A 19,355-nucleotide genomic window follows, 5' to 3' on the forward strand; every position below is an offset into this window, starting at 1 on the left:
ATGTTTTTTAAAAAAATAGATAATGGAGACATATGTATATGTATACTGTAATTAGTACTGCCAGTATAATATTAACACACGTTGACCTCCAAATTTTTAAATTTCAAAATACCGATTTGTACATTCTCAAATTTCAAGATCTATGTATACAAATTCTTAAATACATCACTATTATACATATATTGTTAATAGAGTACTATCAACAATTTTGGATAATATCTATTAAGAATCCAGAGTATTGAAAGCATCTGTTAATTGTCTGAGGTCCTCAAGAATCCTAAGAAATTTTATAGAAAATTAAATAACTTATAAATGTCCTAAAGAAAGTTAAAAGAATTCACAGTAGTTCCACTGAAGCTTGAGGAGCTTAGGGAGATCTGTAACCATAAAACTCAGGGAGATCTTGAAAATTGTGGAGATCCTAAGAAGAGCTAAAAATCCGAGGGAGGTCCTAGAAAATATATAATTGACAAAAGTGGTGGAAGAATCGAGGTTTCTAAAAAGACCTTGGCAAAAAGATCTAAGTGCCAAAAACAGTCTTAGAATTGAGCAATCTAAGAGGTCCCAGGGAGACTTAAGTTCCTCTACATGTATGTACACACTTGCAAATGAACGTCCGACGCAAACGGACGTGATTATGCATGCTCGTGTGGCCCCAGCCGTAGGATTCACGGTGCCCCATGCCAGACGAACCTTATCGACTTTATCCATCGACCCCAGGTATAGGCTAGTCAGGAACGCGACAAACCGAGACGATCTAATCCGTGGTCGGTGTACGAGAAACTGGAGAACGGTTCTCCATTGGTCGACCAGAGGAAAGTGAGTAATTTACGTGGTGCTGGAGGTGGAAACCAACAGTAGGAGGAGGTAGGGGAGCGAAAGTGAACACAGCTCCAAGAATGGGCAGGAAGAGACGGGCTCCTTGAGCCAGCGGCTGATACTTTTGACGTAGGAGCATTGTTATCGACGTTTTACCGTCGATCCGTCGATACCCGGTTCGTTTTATTCTTGACCGGTTGGCTCGAAATTATCATCGTGCGTGCGTGGAAAATGAAAGCGAGGAACGACGCGATCGTCGGATCGAGGAGAGCCTACCTGGCGCTGTGAGATTCCCCGCCAGACCAGTTCCAAACAGAGAAACGTATCGTGTGCAAGGTTATAGCAGTGCTGTGCCAGTGATTCTCACTGACATGCATGCACAAATTTTGCTCGTCAATCATCGTGAAACAGTTCCGACCTTAGCTAAACGTTCCACCTAATCCTGATCCTGAACAGCCGAAAACATGACGCGAAAACTGAGCAAGTTCCTGATACTCTTCGACAACACCAACCTCCTGTATTTCCCGGGACACTTTTTGTCGGGAAGAGTACTCATCGAGCTGGATGACGAGGCCTAGTAAGTAATTGGGTGATATTCAAGGTTTATCCGTAAGTGATGGAATCGGTGATGCTATTTTCAGAGTGGTATTTGTGAATAGTTATTAGCGAAGGGACGTCATCACGGTGAGGTGTTGAATATTAACCTTCAGACGGCTTGATGACTGAAATTCGAATTCTTTTTGGTTTTGTACATTAACGGGCGGAAAATGTGGGGGAGTGATTACGTCAAATTCGCGTAACATCTTCTGTGGCCGTTGAAGACTTTCACGACATAAATGTGGATAATTGTATCGTTCATTATACATATTATTAATTGTCATCGATAACAATAATGAATTATACAATATTATAATATTTATTACAATACATAACATTATGTATTTATGTATTTATGTTTATTATAATTATGTATATGAATTATTCTAGTTATAATGAATATCGTATTATAATATCGATTATAGCTGTAATAAATATTTTATCATGATTATAATCGAGTACCATGAATAGATAACTCAGTAATTAGTAGTGATAGTCATAACAATAATTAACTGAGAAAATAATTAACGCGAATGATCCTGATAACAAATGTTCTTTTATACTCGGCACATATTATTCGTAATAAGGTTTCACTCTGTTAGAATCATATAATTAATTAATGCTAATGAAAGTGTTAATTTAGTGTAACAATTTCGAATCGTGTTAATGATATAGAATTACTTTCTCAGTGGAAAGTGAACTCGATTTTTAAATGTTGAAAAACAAATTATTTCGCACTAGTTTTTATAAATGATACTTGAATTAAATGCCTCTAGGTAACCATCTATGGAACTAATTGTGAACAGTAATCGAGTTTTCTTTTCTCAAAGAACTTATCGCATCAAGAAACCAATTAATCTTTTCAAGGATACTGACACATATATGTTAATTCTTTAATAAATTCTATAACCCAAGGTCATATATCAGAATCTTTTTTTTATATTAAATTTAATCATTACCAATTTAAAATAAAATATATTAGTTATAGTGTGTACGTTAATTAAATACATAAAATACATTTATCCTATGTATGACATTTTTAATATATTTATTTAAAAAATAAAAATGTAGTAGAAGTTCATTCTTGAAAAGGTTGGAAACGCACGAACAAAATTTCCCACTGTTTATGATATTTATAAAAGAAAGATAAGAATGGAATTATTTAATTAATCTCTGTTTAATGATACGTTTGATGTGTTCCAGTGTTTCAGGGTTGCATTTTCACGTAATCGGCGAAGGAGTGGTCCGTGTACGCAGCCAACGGGCCGAGAGGGTTTACGACAAAGAAAACTACATTGATTTTCGTATGAGATTACTGGGCGAGCCAGGTAATGAAAAGAAATTGCATTACGGTACATTTAATGTAGCCGTTAAGGCGAAATGGGCACAATGTACTTTCGTATAATGAACCTTGCACGATAAGCCTGCATTTTAATAGTTAAATCAAGTCCACAAGAATTCGCATAAATAATCGCAACTGGAAGTGATGCATTACCCTTAATCATTGATGCTTCAGTTTACCTGAGCTCGTTTGTTTTTACAGTTATATTAGATTAAGAGTATTTGATGTATCAGAATAATGTAACTCTGATTATATTGCCAAGAAAGTGTTGCACCGAAAGATTTTCGAAGATAAATGTTCAAGTTTCTGTGTTATAAAATTTCAAAAAATTCACCCAATTTCAAAGTTAAATTTCGAAATTTCGAAATCTAGTTTTCAAGTATCCCACTTATAGTTTCCTCAAATTTCTAATTTCTTTTCTAAAGACAGCAATATAACAAGAGCATGTAAAACCAATAGAAACTAAAATTTCTAATGTCACTTTCTATAATCCAATTGATAGAGCATGAAGATTACTGACAAGTTCAGAATACGAAAACGCTAGAAATTGGGAGCAAAAATATAAATTTTCATACGAGCTCGTTTCTAAGAAAACAGTCGTAAATAACTATTAAAAAATACAAACATTTCGATCCAACGGTTGTGTACAAAACTTCTGTGCCCCATGCCGCACCTGCCACCACCATGCTTCGCATAATAATGCAAAAACCATTCTTCTTGGTTCTGTGTTGCACGTGCGATGACACCATCGTTCAGGAGAGGGACCATCGCTGCTATCACCGGGAATCCATAGCTTTCCATTCAAATTAGGCTTGCCTTTGGGTCTGCCGTCTACTTTCTTGGGTAAACATGGCTGGGTACAGTATTATTGCAAGGCTGCGCTTCGTGAACCCGGTGGCTTGACTCATAAGAATCAACAAGTCTTCATCGTGATGAACCCCATCGATCTGAATTTGGAACAACCAATTTTAGCGGTGAGGTTAAATATTATTACACTGAATGTTTGATATTATTGCGCGGAGTTTGAAAATTTTAGGAGTAGTTGGAAATGTGGAAGTTTGGCAATTCGGAATTTGGGAGTTGGGAAATATAGGAATTTAGAAGTTTGGGAATTATTTAGAATTTTGGGTATTTAGGTATTTGGGAAATTAGGGAGGTAGGAACTTAGAAATTTAGGCATTTAGAAATATAGGAATTTAGGGGTTTAAGAATTTTGGGGATTTAGGATCTTAGGAATTTAGAGATTCAGGAATATAGAAATTTAGGTATTCAGAAATATGGGAATTTAGGGGTTTCAGAATTTTAGGGATTTCGGAATTTTAGGGGTGGTTTTAGGAATTTAGCAATGTGGAAATTTTGGACGTTTACAAGTTTGAAAATTTAGGGTATTAACAGGTTAGAAATTTAGAAGTTTGACGACTTCAAATTTTATAAATTTCCAATTAAGGATTTTCGAATTGCAGTTTATTGGAAATCTAAAAATGTGAGAATTTGGAGTTTGAAAATTTGTAACATCCTTGCCTACATATGTATATTGTTTTAGAAGTAGATTAGGTGCCTAGGGTAGAGTCTACTTTGGTCCCCATCCACCATTGCTAAATCTCATTCATCAACCTTTAAAAATGCATTCCACATTTCTTAAACCTTACAAAGGTACCAAACATACATATAACTGCATATAAGCAAAACTACATAAACTTATAATTAACATTGAATTACGTATAATTAACATAGTATATAATTAACATTGAAGATCGGCGTGCAATTCACGAGTAATTAAACAAATCCTCTCGCGACGAGTCCTAAATCACGAAACAGTGTCGGTCGGTTGATTTTATTGCGCTTACGATTACACTTAAACGATTTCATTTGCAATCTCGTTGCACGCGACACGACCGTTTCGTTCGTAATGGCTCTCTAACGAGAGAAACCTATGTTTGATTGAAATTAATCGATGAACATGACTCGAAATTCGATTCGTTCGGCTTGAGATACCGTTCTGAAAATTATGCGAACATTAACGCAGCAACACAGATATTAGTTACACTTACTTGATCGCAATGTTCTGTAACGTCTGAAAAAAGTGACGTTTTTACACGCACGTATTCTTTCTTGCATATTAACAGATTCTTGCTTCTTCGAGCGTTTTATAACCAAGTTCTGGATAATGGTCAACGACCTGTGTAGAAAGCGATCATGACCCATGGTCCACGGAAATTATGTTACTTTCTTTCGTTTCCTGCATCAAAATTTCAGTACACGTTCTTTCCGATCATTTGTCATGAAAATTTGTCTTGTAGTACTTCTACTGTTCTTTTATTCAAACCAATACTTCTTAACGTTTCATAAATAAGTCATTTTTTAACTAAAACTTATAAAATGACAATCTATACTGTATTGGCTTTATAATTTAAGGTGGCTTATTAGTAATTAAAGTAATCTTCATTCAGTGTCTTGAAGCAGTTCTTTGATGAAATTCCAACTTCTTCACGTTTAGTAATAAAACACTGTGATTAAATAAAAAAAGGAAGACAAGGAATATTTACGGTAATTTAAATAATAACGAAGAGTGTATTACAAGATATAACAACAGTACAGTGCATTATTTCATATAAAATACTTGCAGAATAATGCAAAGACTGTCAGTGTCTGTTCTCCACTCCTCCATCTTGTTTTATCGAGTTCAAGGTTTCTGACATTGCGCGACACAATTTCTGCAAAACAGAACAATTTGTTGCGAAAATTGTTTGACGCTACATCGATGGTACTGCCGTTTACCTGACCAGAGAAACGCACAACAGCAAACAATATGTAATATAAGATAATTATTACGTAGGCATGTGACATTCAGTTTCGAACGCGAGCGACCGCATTGTTGATTCAATTGTGTAGTCACATTCATTGCACACGCCTTGAATTGCGTAATCGACAGGTTTTCAAGTGATAGCCGATAGCATTGATCTCCCGGTGAATGTGGAAGTAAATGAATACTCGAACATCGCAAGTATGCGAAAAGAATAAAGAGTGAAAGACAATAGACACCTGTTCCTAGAAACTGTTATGTTACAGAGAAGCTCAATTACATCCACTACTTATTCCCACGGGGAAAGCAGTTATTTTCTTGTTTAGAAGAAAAATTATGCTAGTCCATCTTGGAGAAAATTCTTTCATAAAGAGTTGACTTGTTATATTGCCGCAAAGGGGGGCGTAGCAGTTGACAATTCTTGGATTTGGGAATTTGGGGATTTGGGAGTTTAGAGATTTGGGGGTTAGAGATTTGGGAGTTTAGGGATTTGGGGGTTTAGGGATTTGGGGTGTAAGGATTTGGGGGTGTAATGATTTGGGGGTGTAGGGATTTGGGGGTGTAGGAATATGAGAGTTTAGGGATTTGAAAGATAAGGGATTTGGGGGTTAGAGATTTGGGAGTTCAAGGATTTGGGGGTGTAAGGATTTGGGGGTGTAGGGATTTGGTAATGTGGGAATTTGGAAGATAAGAAATTTGGGAGTTTAGGGATTTGGGGGTGTAAGGATTTGGGGGTGTAGGGATTGGGGGATGTAGGAATATGAGAGTTTAGAGATTTGGTAATGTGGGAATTTGGAAGATAAGAGATTTGGGAGTTTAGGGATTTGGGGGTGTAGGGATTTGAGAGTTTAGGGATTTGGTAATGTAGAAATTTGGAAGATAAGAGATTTGGGAGTTTAGGAATTTGGGATATATTAATTTGAGACATAGAAGTTTGTGACATAGGAATTTGTGACATAGGAATTTGTTAATTACACAACTCTCCATACAACTAGCCCGCAAATCCCGTTAAAAGCGACAATATAACGAGAGTCTACTGTAATTCAGCACCAATACAATGAAAGTCGCCGCAACTGGCTCGCCAGGAATCAACGCGTTCTCCTGTCAATAATTATTCCATTATATAAAGCTTGAGGCATCAAATCAGAGAAGATGAAAAATCCAATGAACGTTTTTTATCTGTTTCCAATAGCAACCAGCAAGACAGGAAATTGAACAACGGGTCGGAGTGTCTTGCGTTTCCGGTGGACCAGTATTTTGCAGAGTGAGCCTCGACCGAGGCGGATACGTACCTGGTGAAACTATTGGCATTTCAGCGACTGTCAGCAATCGAAGCAAAGTACGTATCATATTTCGACTGGATGGTTAACCAAAAGAATTTCTAGCGTGGAAATAGGGTCAGCATAATATGATACTATCGTATATCTTTTAACAGGTGAATGTTCTTTCTGCTTGAATTGTATGTGAAGCAAGTCGATAAGGTGTCGATAGATGCACTAAAGAACCTTCCAATACCTTCGCAATTCTACCTAAAAAGAAACTGAATACAAAGGCTATTTAAAAATTATTATCTTTTTATGAGAAGAGAAAAATTATAAGACATTTTATAGTTACCTCCATGTTTTATAAAAAGTTTCTGATATACGATAAACTTTCAGTGTAACAAAAATTTAAGATATTTGTTGGAAACAATTTCATAATGCAAAATGTATGAAGATAGATATTCAAAAAATAAGATGTAACAATTTTATTTTGCACCATTTTCCTTTGGAAAGTCATTTTTTTATAATGTATATTTTTTATCATACTGGCATGCAAAGTATAATTTTACGAAAAATAATGGAAACCATCGCAGAACTTGAAGTTTCTTCAGATTTAATCCGAAGAACGATTTATAACCAGTTATCCATCTTGATTGGCACATAAATTTGAAGAGAATATTCGATAACACTTGTCAAGTTGTATCTCGCATAATTGATAACTTCAACAGGTAACGATGAAGTCGACTAAAGCATCCTTGACTGAAACGATCCAGTACCGGTGTCGAGGTAAAGTACTCGCAAGCGAGACAAGAGAGTTGGCAAGTGTTTCCCGAGGGAAGATCCGTCCTGGTGAAGGGGAAGAGTGGCTGAACGAACAAATGTACGTTCCGCCCTTACCACCCACTAATCTTCGTGGCTGCAATCTCATCAACGTTCTTTATCACGTCTACGTAAGTACAATAACGTTTAAATTATCGTGATTACAATTGCATGTAGCATGACTAATTAGTCGCACTTTCTTTCTGCTTCTTGCTTCAACCTTTTTACACAAAATAAACGGAGTGTCTGAAAAAAACGATGTGACTTCTTAGCTGCGAATCGTAACATTTCTTTGTAGACTTTCGAATTCTTCTTGTAGTAAAATGATAATTAAAACTAATAATTTATATTAGTTTTCTAATATAACAAAAGTTAACTACAGAGGTGTTGTAGATGTTTTGTCGCATGTAATATAACACAATTGTTACTGAGAGCATCACGGAACTGCTTACAGTTATGTTTATCGATAATCTAAATTTTGAATAACTAGAATAAATGCGATCATAGAAATATTACAGCGATATGACTATAAGTGTTATCTTTTATGTTACAGTTCGTGATAAGTCCGAAGAGCTTGGATAAAGAGATCAAGCTACAAATACCAATTGTTCTGGCGACGTATCCTTTGAGACAGGAAGGTGCTCCAGCGGGAACTGCACCGTCGAAAAGGGGAGCACATTACCCGTCGACCCTGCCGATATTTCGGCCGTGGTTGGACGATAAAGCTTTCGAAATACAAGAGTGAACGTTTAATTAACTTTCTCCGATGGCCTTGATACAAAACTGTTGACAGAATGATATAAAACAATGAAGAACCTACGACCCTTCGACAGAGTTAATACGCTTATAACAATGTTTATTTTTTGATCAAACTGAATTTAACTGAACTAAAATACAAACGAGGACTAAAAGTACTTATTATATTCACATTCCATGTATTTTCGTACTTTTTACTAAATTTAGAAACTAGGTAGGGAATATACAAATCTAGGTATTAAAAAACCAATGTAGATTTAGGGACTATGTTAATACTTTGTAAATGTCGCGTTGCGAATTAAACGTATTGTAAAAAATATTCTCTGCATATTCTTAAGTATAGATTAGTGAACATTCGATTTACGTGTCGAATAAAAATCCAAATTATTAGCGAAGCTTTTAGGTACTTATTTAACTGCCGAAATTAATGTTATTATTAACAAAATATTTTTACAAGATGTATAAAATTACGTGTTCACATCGACGAAACTGCCATATTTATGTACGATAAATATGACTCGTGAAAAGAGAGTATAATACAGAAAGTTTACAATTATTTTCAAGTCCCCATCTCTCCTTTCAATTTCTCCAAAACTTTCTCCACGGTGGTCCCAGACACTAGAATAACCTTCTGCCGACTTTTAGAGCCCTATAAAAAATAATAACTCGTATAAAAATTAATAGGGAGAAAGAAAATTGAAATTCAATCAACAGGTATTGAACTAACTCGGTCTAAAGACACGTCGGATTTTCTCATTCCCAAAACGGAAGCTAAATATTTCACGAGTTCCGTGTTTGCTTCGCCTTCGACAGGAGGTGCCGAAATTGCAACCCCTACAGCATCCTCGGAAATATCTAAAAGAAATGTTTACTGGAAGTTTAATTTATCACAAATTATTTACAAAAAAATTTTACCGGTTATATTGTTATGCTTCGCTCCAGGTTTTGCTTGAATTTTTATAGTAACATTTCCACTTTTATCCGTACCGATGGGTCCCTTCGGTTCCTATTAAAATTAAGTTGTTAAAATCGCAATCGGAATATACAAAACAAATTTAATAAATATATTTGAAATGCTATGTCGAATGTATAAATACAGATGCAAAAATAATATTTCAATTTTAGATTCAAAAAGTGCGCAACACTTGATAAGGAGGGATTCTATTTTAAAAACAGTATCTAGTAAATTGCAAATATAACGTTGCCGTTCCTGTATTCGCAAGCGACGCCTAGCAGCGTGAAATATAACTAGAAGGTGTAACATAGAAAATGTCATGTTATTTTCTTAATAGGTGATCAAATCACGATCACTCATCAATTTATCATCCTCGCAATTGGGATTGGTAAGCCGTTAATTTATCTCGCTAACTAACCTCAGTGACCGCTACTTTTTTAGTCTTTCCAGCTTTCTTTGAACCCTGCTTCGACATTTCTCGAGTATTTGCAAAGTATCGCAAAAGTTTTCTGCGTAGGCATGTATTACCAAAGTACCACGTCATTTAGAATTTCTCTCGATCACTTGCACCATATTTTAGAATTAGCGGCTTTGCTTTATGATGATTCGGTTGATACTTTTAACCTCAACAACTGTTCCTCTGACCGATGCATCTGCGCACGTGTGGCAGTGCTGCCAACCTAGGGGAATTTGTATGCGCGCGAAATATCCGAATTTTTAAACTTTTGGACATGCAAAAATTTAACAATGTAAAACTGCAAAAATTGATTTATTTTAACTACGTTCAACTCTTCAATTTTGATAAAACTTTGTAAAAGCTTTAGACTTTTTCATTGCTAATTTTTTTAAACATTAACATGTCTAATATAATTCTTGTAATTTGTAATACTTTCTGTATTAATAAAACGAATTTATTTTTAATAAAATATAGATCAAAATGCCCAAGAAGTTCGTCGGTGAAAACAGCAAAGCTGTCGCTGCTAGGGCAAGGAAGGCAGCGGCAAAAGAAGCTGAAAATACAAAAAAAGCTCTGGAAGCTGAAGAGAAAGCTTGGAAGGATGACGACAAGCAGCTGTTAAAAAAGAAACAGCGACAGGTATTTAAATAAATGAACATTTTTTAGTTTAAATAACTGAATACCTTCTAATTTAAGTAAATGATTTATTTTAATATTTATCTCAATTGGACTGAACTTTCAGGAGGAGCTTGAAAAGAAGCGACAACAGCAGCTAGAGAAGAAAGCAGAAGTGAAAGCTTTGCTTGAAAAGGAAATGGCAACTATAAAAGTAGGTGGAAAACAACCTGCTGCAAAAATAACTAGAGCAGAAATTGTAGCGGTAACGGAGAAACGAAATCAGGCAGCAACGACGAAGAAGAAAGAAGAAGAGAAACCAATTGAAGAAAATTTGAATAGGTTAACTATTGAAGGTGAAACAGCACATGGTATAGATGAAGCTTTATCTGTTTTAAGGTAACAATAACTACAAATGCATACTCATTCTTTAACACTTATGTGGGCAACTTAGAAATGGTACTCTTTAAAATCTTAATATGGCATTAGTTTAACAAGAACACGATTAAAAAAAATGTAGAAATGTATATGAAGTTGCTCGCATAAGATTTAAATGTGCATCTTAAATAAATGTAAAATTATCCATTTTAGTACAAAGGATCCAGAAATCGATCGTCATCCTGAAAAGCGTGTGAAGGCTGCGTTTGCAAGTTTTGAAGAGAGAATGATGCCTATAATTAAGGAGCAAAATCCTACTTTAAGGTTAAGTCAATTGAAGCAGATATTAAAGAAAGAATGGATGAAGTCGCCCGAGAATCCTCTGAATCAAAAATTACTCCTGAATCGTTGATACAAAACACAAGAAACACGTATACGACTGATTAGATGGCTCCAAGGAACACGTGAAATGAGAAGACTCATAATAAATATAATCACGAACAAATCAAGTATCTGTACACAATTTTATTGTAAACGAATAAGTTATACTCCGGGTAGAACACATAAAATAACATTTGCATAAAATCATCTTTGGTATAACTTATACGCTACTACATAGCCTCTACATTGTATTTTACACTTTCATTTACAAAAAGAATAAGATGATCGTTGATTAAAGGCTGCGTAAATTCGAACGGAATCGCTTCAACAATCGTGTACACGTTTTGGCACAGTTACTATACAGACTTGTAGAATTTTACAAAATTTCAGTATCCTATATTCATTTGTCTTCGCTATATAAAAATTCGTATAAAAGATAAAATAGTTCAAAAAAACAGATCGGTTACTTAATTACAATTGTATAAAAATATTATTCTATACAAATGAATTTTCACCCGTTAGACTCTTAGATTTATATACAATCCATCCTAATCTTTGTCTCGATGCATTCAATTCGCCGCGGCAAATCAAGCACAAGGCACTGTGATTTCGTTTGTCATGTACAATGAGTAAAATACCCGTACAAAGAACTTGATTTAAAATATAATCTTATCAAGTAATAACATACATGGTCCGCAAAACGTATTTTTTCCTAGTGAACATATATACCCAGTCATTTCACCGTAACCACCTTCTTGTTCTTCCATAAATCTATGAAACAGTGTATCATGTGATTCACTTGCTCCGGGCAATCAGTCATCGGTGTATGGCCGGCAGTTGGTATAGCTTCGAGGAAAGCTTTCAACATAGTCTAAAACATGAAATAATCACAATTAATGTTAGCAATAAAATTAGAATTATTTTTGAATTATCAAATATTATTTAAATATTTTAATTCTTTAGAAATATGAATTGTTTTAGACTACTTTTATATTTCAAAATAAGTTGATACATCACTTGTAACCGACAAAATTTTTGTCAAATTTTGAGATATAAATTGACGTAGCAAAAATGCTATTTTGCAATACTTCTCTGTCATGAAACGAAATTAGACTGTTCCCGTTTTACAACTGTTTGGTATACAACTGAACACCATAAAAGAATTGTCGAAAAACCGTACCCTCTCCATTTGGCATTCCTGCACGAGCGACACCTTGTTGTCCCTTAGGCCATGTATGAGAAGAGTCGGCGTGCATATCCTTCTATGGAAAACATAATCCCCTTCCGGCCAGACCATGCCGTCCAAAACGTGTTTCATGTGCGATGGCCATTGTTCTGGTGGCTCGGGTCCACAATATGGGTGTTGACGTCCTCTCGCCGAATATAATATATCTCTGTGAAGGCCGCACATTAAAAAGGGCGCCAGAATTGCTCTCAAGCAACAATGACCAGCGCTTTCGGTGCTAGGTGCTGCTAAAGGTGTCGGGCCACCTCCGGATATCAGGACTAGCTGATGGATGCTGGTGTCGTATTTACAAGCCAACGCGGCTGCGAAACTGCATCTGTAATTAACGAAAATTACGCAATTGACACTTTATCACTACACTCGTTGGTTCTTTACATTCCTTTCCAGTCCATTTCATTTCACAGAACTTTATTTCTATGTTAAACTATGATATATTGTGGTGAGGTATTTCTTTCTTGTTTGCATAATTCAAAGTTTTGCTATGAAGATTTCTATTTGAAAGTCGTTAGATTTCTTTTAGGTACGATGAAATGTAGAGAAAATTAAGCTCTCTTTAGATCATAGATTCTTTTAGCTTTTTCTAGGTCCAGCACCTTTAGGATCTTGAGGTGTAAGTCCTAGACTCTCTTAGGATCTCCATAGCTTCTAAGTTCTCCTTAGGTCTCCTGTAGGTTTTACGCTTTTTCTAGGTCCTACATTCTCAATTAGTTCTCTCCAGATCTCCAATCATAAGTTTCCATAGGATCTCATTCTAGATTCTACCTCAGTTTTGTCTAGATTCTAAATTGCTCATAAATCATAAGCTTCTCGAAATCTTAGGTTTTCTTTGTCTCTCTTCCAACAATCTCGTCTTTCCTTAGATTTTCCAAAAGGAAACTAAATTCTTATCATAAGCGAACAATGAAATCTTTGCAGGATATTTTCACGAAAAAAGGATCGAAATCCAGAGACGTTATTTATTGGACCGATAATGTCCTTTCTCCGCGATTCATACTAGGCTTAGAGAACGCGTTCTTAACTCGTTGCCGCAATCTTGTGTAGGACATAGGTGTGGATTTTTTTCGCAGTTGAACGGCTATTGAACCGTACGTGGTTCGTGGACATAGCCAACGGCCTACATGTCGTGTTGCAATGTCGCGCGATGAATTAATAGCGCCCGCCTCGTTATTACGGCATCGCGTCGTGTAGGTCGTGATTGTCGGCCAACTGACCGTATTCATTAGTAATTTATACTACCAATAAAAAAAGATCACGAGACTCGCGTGACAGATCTTAAAAAATTATTATCGTCTTATACAAGCAATTTAAATGTTTACATCTTTTTTTTCTAACTATACTATAATTAATGCAATTTTTTCTACATATAGAGTGCAAATCAAATTCAGCTAATTCAATTTCTGAACAAAAACTGTTGTATTCATTTCTAAGATTGCAGTTTCCTTTTTAAAGCTGATTTGCCTATCCATTAATATCTTTATCTGTAGACTAATGTTATAATTTATCTTGAATACCTCTCCGTTGTGTTAAAGTTCCATTTTCTATATTAATCGCGGTATTTAATTTGCCATTTATAATACGTATGAAATAGACAAATAACAGTCATAACGAGTATCATTTGTTGAACTTATCTCTCAGGAAATTCGCGTTACATGTGGAACGACCTGATACAAAATTACAAATTAACAAGCACGTGCAACATTCTAATTATTGAATCTCTCACCTAAGAAACCGCAACGTAATTCACCCGTGTAAGTTACACTCTAATAACACTGTGCCACGTTATAATGCCGGATGAATCGTAGTTTCGGCGCGGGAAATAAATTGAACGCGATTAAATGAAGCACTAAAAAGAAACGTTAAAACGTCCATTCCGCAGGCATTTGTAAAAATGAATCGATCAGCCAGGTAAATCTGAGGAACTCGAGGAACGTGAATTAAATGCGCTTTCAACTTCAACCATTAGCCGTTTTGTCGGTTAAACGCGTGCAGGTAATGCAACGATTTGAACGTCAAGGAATTTGTAATCTTCAAGAAGAGAGATCCGATAAGACACACAGTCTCGCGTGTACCGTGCAATTACGATACCAACAGATGCTTTTAAATGGTCAAAGATAAGTTACGCGATTACAGTCAAGTTTCTACTAGTCACGGTCAAATAATTCTATGACGGTGATAAACGTAGACCGAGGTATACTCGGGGACGGTATGTTGGTAGCTGGATGTTACCGTTTACGGATTATCGATTATATTTTAATTAAAGCGGATTAAGCATCGAATTTTGATGCCCACATATTTATGGCACAATGTGGTAGGTCGAAATTAACATACGAGTGCTTCATATGAGATCTACTATTCTATTTAGCAGACTAGTTGTCAGCACACACGTTTAAAAGTATAATTAGTACAGTAATAAGTATGGATTATTTATAGTTGTATATTTTCAACAAGAGCTTAAAGTAAGTTGAACTGGGGTTTTAATGAAATTCTGCTCTACATATCCAGTGGTATAAAATACCCGTTATGTTCATTTGGACTGATTCATTCTAATATTTGTTCTGAAATGTTTTGTTAAACAAGTTAAAGTAGCAGAAAACCTGTAAAGAAGCCATAAATGAAATGAATACTCGTAACAGGCAGACTTACCCATAATTATGTGCAACCAGAACACACTTCTGACCGGGTCTGAACGCGTAGTGGCACAGGATGGTATCCAAATCCTTCAGAAGCTTATTAAAATGATAATCTCTGGATCGACTAGGTGCTGAGCTCATCCCGTGTCCCAGCATTTCAGGAGCGATGCAAGGATAGCCCAGAGCGGAAAAGTACTGAAGCTGATGTTCAAAGATATCCGCGGACGACCCAAAACCGTGCAGGAAGACGATCATGGGTTTTCTGTTTCTTCTAAACGTCACCAAATCTAAAGGAGTCTGTTCGTCTCCCATAGAAGGGTCCATATCCTCGATATTTGGCCACGTTTTCCTGTAATCCTCCAATTCGATGGGCGCAGCCTCCGTTCTCAGCTCGAATCTTCCCATTTTCTCGTTCCAGCTGGACTTCTCCAAGGACTCGTCGGACTCGACAGGGTTCACACAGAGCTTTTCCTTCAACTTGGCCATCGCGTTGCTCTTCTTAGGCCTGAAGGACGACTCGTTGTCCTTGAATTCCAAGCGCAGCTTCTCGAAACTGGCCTCGTTAACAGTTTCCTCTAGCTGCTTCGCGGGCTGCTGGTCCGCGCTCTCGAGATTATCCGTCGAGATATCGATTCCTTGTTGGACTGCTCGAACGCTCGAATCCTGCGGCTTGCTCCTTTCCGCATCATTCTTCCCGGTGACCTCCGATCCCTCGTTGGTCAGCTGCTCGCCGCTTCTCGGAATCATCGTCCCGTCCGCTCTCTTTGTCGGCTGACCTCGAGGATCGTTCTCCTGGCCACCTGTGCCGCTCAGATCCTCCCAACTGTTTCTCAGCAACAGTGGCGTTCTGCCCAGTTTCTCGTCGATGATCCTCAGCAACGATTGCTCCAGGCTAGGCTCCTGGTCCGGCTGGAACTCGATCGTCTCCACGCTGTTGATCCCCGAATCGACGCAGTCCAATTGTTCTAAGGTGACTTCCGGCCTCAAATAAAAATCCAACGAATCTGGATCGTTGGCAGAACCTATGAAGCCACGATTCACGTAGCCTTCGTTGTCCTTCGACTCCGTCTCCTGCTTCTCAGGCTGGAAAGAGAAACTGATGTCTTTGAACGGTTCATCGTCCTCTGATTTCCTTTCATTCGACGTTTCTTTATCCGTGCTCGATCGTCCCGAGCCGTTTTCCTTATTACCAACCCTTGGATCTTTGATAAGAGTGTCCTCCGCGCCGGCTATGTACCTCACCGTGTCGTCCAAGATCTCTTCGAGCAGCACGTTGATGTACTTCTCCAGATCCTTCACGATTTTGTTCTTGATCTTCTGCTCGCTCGCTTGCTGATCTTTCTTATCAACGCCATCATTGTCGTTCGTTACTGAAGCATCCTTCTCCTCCGTCTTAGCTGGCTCGTTTTCAGGAACCTGCAGTTTCTGCAAATTCACCGAGACTCTTTGCTCGAGTTCTTCTATACCATGCTCGCTCTTCTCAGCTTCGCACAGGCTCGTTCTGATTCTGTTTAGTTCCGCGGAGATGATTTGCTCTTCCGCGGTGCTCAATCGCCTCGACTGCCGGAAAGAGCATCTACAGTTTCCCGAAGAATGAGGTCGTCTCGACCACCGAGTGAAGAAATTGTCTACGATGGATTCAGGCCGGTCACTGGTGTTCTCGTAGTACCAACCGCTCTTCAGGGTGGGCTTCAAGATCCTCAAGGTTCTTCGTGGGCCCACGATGAAGAAGTCGCAGTCGGGAAGCTCTACCTTGCCTGGACCCACTCGGTTCCTGTTTCTCCAGTATTCGAAGAACTTGGTGTACCAGGGTGTCGCCGGTACAGCCTCTTCTGCCTCCATGTTTCCGATGACTTGTCAATCATAAAGATGACGACGATATTCTCGAATTTTCTCGCCGAACAATGATATTTATTGCCGATAAGAAGATATGCGGTAGGTTCCGTTCGTTGTGGAGCTGCACAGTCGTGAACCAACTAGACGGCTGGCTATAAACTGCCTGCGAGTGTACTTTCTGACTCACGATGTTTCCTCTTCGTAAATAAAGACAAGTTTTCACCGTTGAATATCGTAATAATGACGCTATCAGCTGTGGTAACCGTTAAACTCGCGTTCTTGCTCATCCGAGTCCAAAATACACTCGATTCTTTGGGTTTATTGACTGCTGCACGTTCCGTTCTCCTCTTTTTCGGAGGAAATTTCACATCGGTAGCTTTTTGCTCGACCTACAATGTTCAACCAATTAATTATGAGCGTCTAAAGAGGCGTGAACCGTGTTAAACGACAATGGCCCGTTTTTATCGTTGTTCATAGTTTAATAATCGTTGCCGATGACTTTGTTCAAATTTTCGCGTTAGCTCGTTCGTTCCACCGGACTGCATTCTCGGTTTTGCAACACTTTTCCTGTAATTCCTGCAATCCTTGCTCGGACAGACACGATTTCCCCGCGAAAAACGAAAGTAACATTTCTCGTGGCTCCTCGTGTTTGCCGGTGGTGGGTTCACGGTTCGCTGGGTTACCAATGCTCGTTCCAACGTCAGAACGTCTAATTGCTACCTTTGATGCTTCGACCTGCGGAGAAGAAATTCGATTAATGGTGAATGCATCTTCTTTCCAATGATATTTTGTGCGATACGCTCGAAACCGACAGCGTTTCAAATATTATAACCGAACACTTCTCGCAAGCCGAACGACTTTTATATAATCCACTTCCGTGTGTCTTCAATCTCGAGAAATAATTAATCATATTCTAAGAAACAATTAAATGTGCTCGCATAAATCTTGCCATGCTATTTCACGCTTTAACAATTGCAATTAGTTAATGATACATAAGACTTAAATAATGAGACTCATGATCTCGGTTACACGCTCCTGTAACACTGTTTTCCATTAGTTATTCAATCATTGATAATTCCGTTTCTGCTCGCGAACACTACAATTGCATCGATTCGCAAAACGATGAGCCAATTGTTATGCTATTTCGCATAACAGATGCGCCGATGACGAACACGACCCTGAGGCAAACGGGAAGTAACATATATCCTGCAGGAATAAATCTCAAAATAGTCGTAAAGTCTCGAAAGCTGTAAACTACTAAAAAAGTTTAGAATTCCAAAATCTGAAAATTCAAATCCCGACATCCCCAGATTAAAAAATTTTAAAGTCCTACATTTCTGTGTAATGTAGCCTTGTAAACCTACGCATTACAATATAGGAATATAATGCACGAAAAAATATATTGCAGAAAACGAAAAGCAAATTCTGATATGCGCATTAAACACTATAACTGGTTCCCATTTTTCAAATTCTGTCATACAGAAATATTCCTCTGTTCATTTTTCAATAACCATTGTTGTCAAACAGGTTATCAAGATTTGTTTTTCACGTTTCCCGCGTGATTCAGTTTAAATGCGCGCAGTAGCCGTTTACCTGGCATATTCCGATCAGGTTTATACACTTACGACGGTGTCGCAATTAAATATCAGACACTCCATTTGTTTCATTTTTGCGAATATATGTAAATAAGTACGATAGAAAGTTCGATAAGCTTGCTCCCCAATTATCCCCATACTCGGAGTAAGAGTATACTTCGATATTTTATACCTACCATCCTCGATATAATTACGTATACGTTCCTTGTCCATTATGCAGGTTATTCGAATAAATTGTCTCGTAGCATGCCAGGCGTTACATTCTCATCGAACTATGAACATCGGTTGCGAGACGAACTTTACCGAAGTGAGTGCGCGCGCAGATTCAAAACGTCCAAAGCGAAAAAAAAATAATCTTAATAATAACATATTGTACCACGAGATAATAACAGTGTACTGTTATCTCGTCTTCGTTGGCACGATAGACGTTATTATAATTGCTGACTGTTCCGCATTACGAGCGGTTTCCTGTTTTACGGACAGAGGCTCAACAATGACACTCTCGTTACGCAGAAACTCTCACAAGGGGGAGAAACGGTACATGAGCAAACCTTTGTTTGCGCAGCTCTTAAATGACGTGCAATATTCATTTAACCCTTGGCTCGCGACAAACAGCCGTTATTGCACTTACCCTTCGTACCTTGACTGTCGATTGCCTTTTTTTCCGCACACGGCGCGAGCACACACGTCGGTGGAGCGTGGTTCAAAGCTGACTGCGAGCTTTACCCATCCCTCGCTCGCTGGAAGACCACTTGTTGCTCGCCAGTGATTCTCACTTCGACTATTCACTCGAAAAAAGGAACGTTTTTAACACCAAGTTCGATCTGTTAACAACGCGCGTTAAACCGTCAATTGACACTTCCT

The 19,355-nt window shown here is 37.7% G+C and overlaps 4 protein-coding genes across 6 annotated transcripts; 2 read left to right on the plus strand and 2 right to left on the minus strand.

Moving 5' to 3' along the window:
- Nucleotides 1-850: 850 nt before the first annotated feature.
- On the plus strand, nucleotides 851-8,954 carry Vdup1 (arrestin family protein Vdup1). Its single transcript, XM_003701663.3, has 6 exons — nucleotides 851-1,396; nucleotides 2,620-2,744; nucleotides 3,515-3,732; nucleotides 6,754-6,900; nucleotides 7,552-7,773; nucleotides 8,196-8,954. Exons 1-6 carry the CDS (start codon nucleotides 1,284-1,286, stop codon nucleotides 8,385-8,387), a joined length of 1,017 nt encoding a protein of 338 aa, XP_003701711.1. The 5' UTR covers nucleotides 851-1,283; the 3' UTR covers nucleotides 8,388-8,954.
- Nucleotides 8,377-10,027, minus strand: LOC100877314 (UPF0235 protein C15orf40 homolog). The gene is made up of 4 exons (XM_003701623.3): nucleotides 9,772-10,027; nucleotides 9,314-9,404; nucleotides 9,126-9,253; nucleotides 8,377-9,047 (listed from the first exon to the last, which is right to left on the minus strand). The coding sequence occupies exons 1-4, from the start codon at nucleotides 9,895-9,897 to the stop codon at nucleotides 8,958-8,960; spliced, it is 435 nt and encodes a 144-aa protein (XP_003701671.1). The 5' UTR covers nucleotides 9,898-10,027; the 3' UTR covers nucleotides 8,377-8,957.
- On the plus strand, nucleotides 9,589-11,871 carry LOC100881784 (coiled-coil domain-containing protein 124). Its single transcript, XM_003701662.3, has 4 exons — nucleotides 9,589-9,741; nucleotides 10,285-10,449; nucleotides 10,553-10,824; nucleotides 11,017-11,871. Exons 2-4 carry the CDS (start codon nucleotides 10,291-10,293, stop codon nucleotides 11,213-11,215), a joined length of 630 nt encoding a protein of 209 aa, XP_003701710.1. The 5' UTR covers nucleotides 9,589-9,741; nucleotides 10,285-10,290; the 3' UTR covers nucleotides 11,216-11,871.
- LOC100877200 (uncharacterized) lies at nucleotides 11,314-19,267 on the minus strand. 3 transcript variants are annotated; one of them, XM_012281457.2, is made up of 4 exons: nucleotides 19,132-19,267; nucleotides 15,074-17,631; nucleotides 12,365-12,746; nucleotides 11,314-12,055 (listed from the first exon to the last, which is right to left on the minus strand). In XM_012281457.2, exons 2-4 carry the CDS (start codon nucleotides 16,900-16,902, stop codon nucleotides 11,918-11,920), a joined length of 2,349 nt encoding a protein of 782 aa, XP_012136847.2. In that variant the 5' UTR covers nucleotides 16,903-17,631; nucleotides 19,132-19,267; the 3' UTR covers nucleotides 11,314-11,917. The 3 variants fall into 3 exon arrangements, with proteins under 3 accessions (XP_012136847.2, XP_003701670.2, XP_076387324.1); XM_003701622.3 differs by having other exon boundaries at nucleotides 19,123-19,261; XM_076531209.1 differs by lacking the exon at nucleotides 19,132-19,267 and adding an exon at nucleotides 18,668-18,972.
- Between the last annotated feature and the right edge of the window lie 88 nt (nucleotides 19,268-19,355).

Source organism: Megachile rotundata, chromosome 4 (assembly GCF_050947335.1).
Source record: "Megachile rotundata isolate GNS110a chromosome 4, iyMegRotu1, whole genome shotgun sequence".
NCBI classification, from domain to species: Eukaryota; Metazoa; Arthropoda; class Insecta; order Hymenoptera; family Megachilidae; genus Megachile; species Megachile rotundata.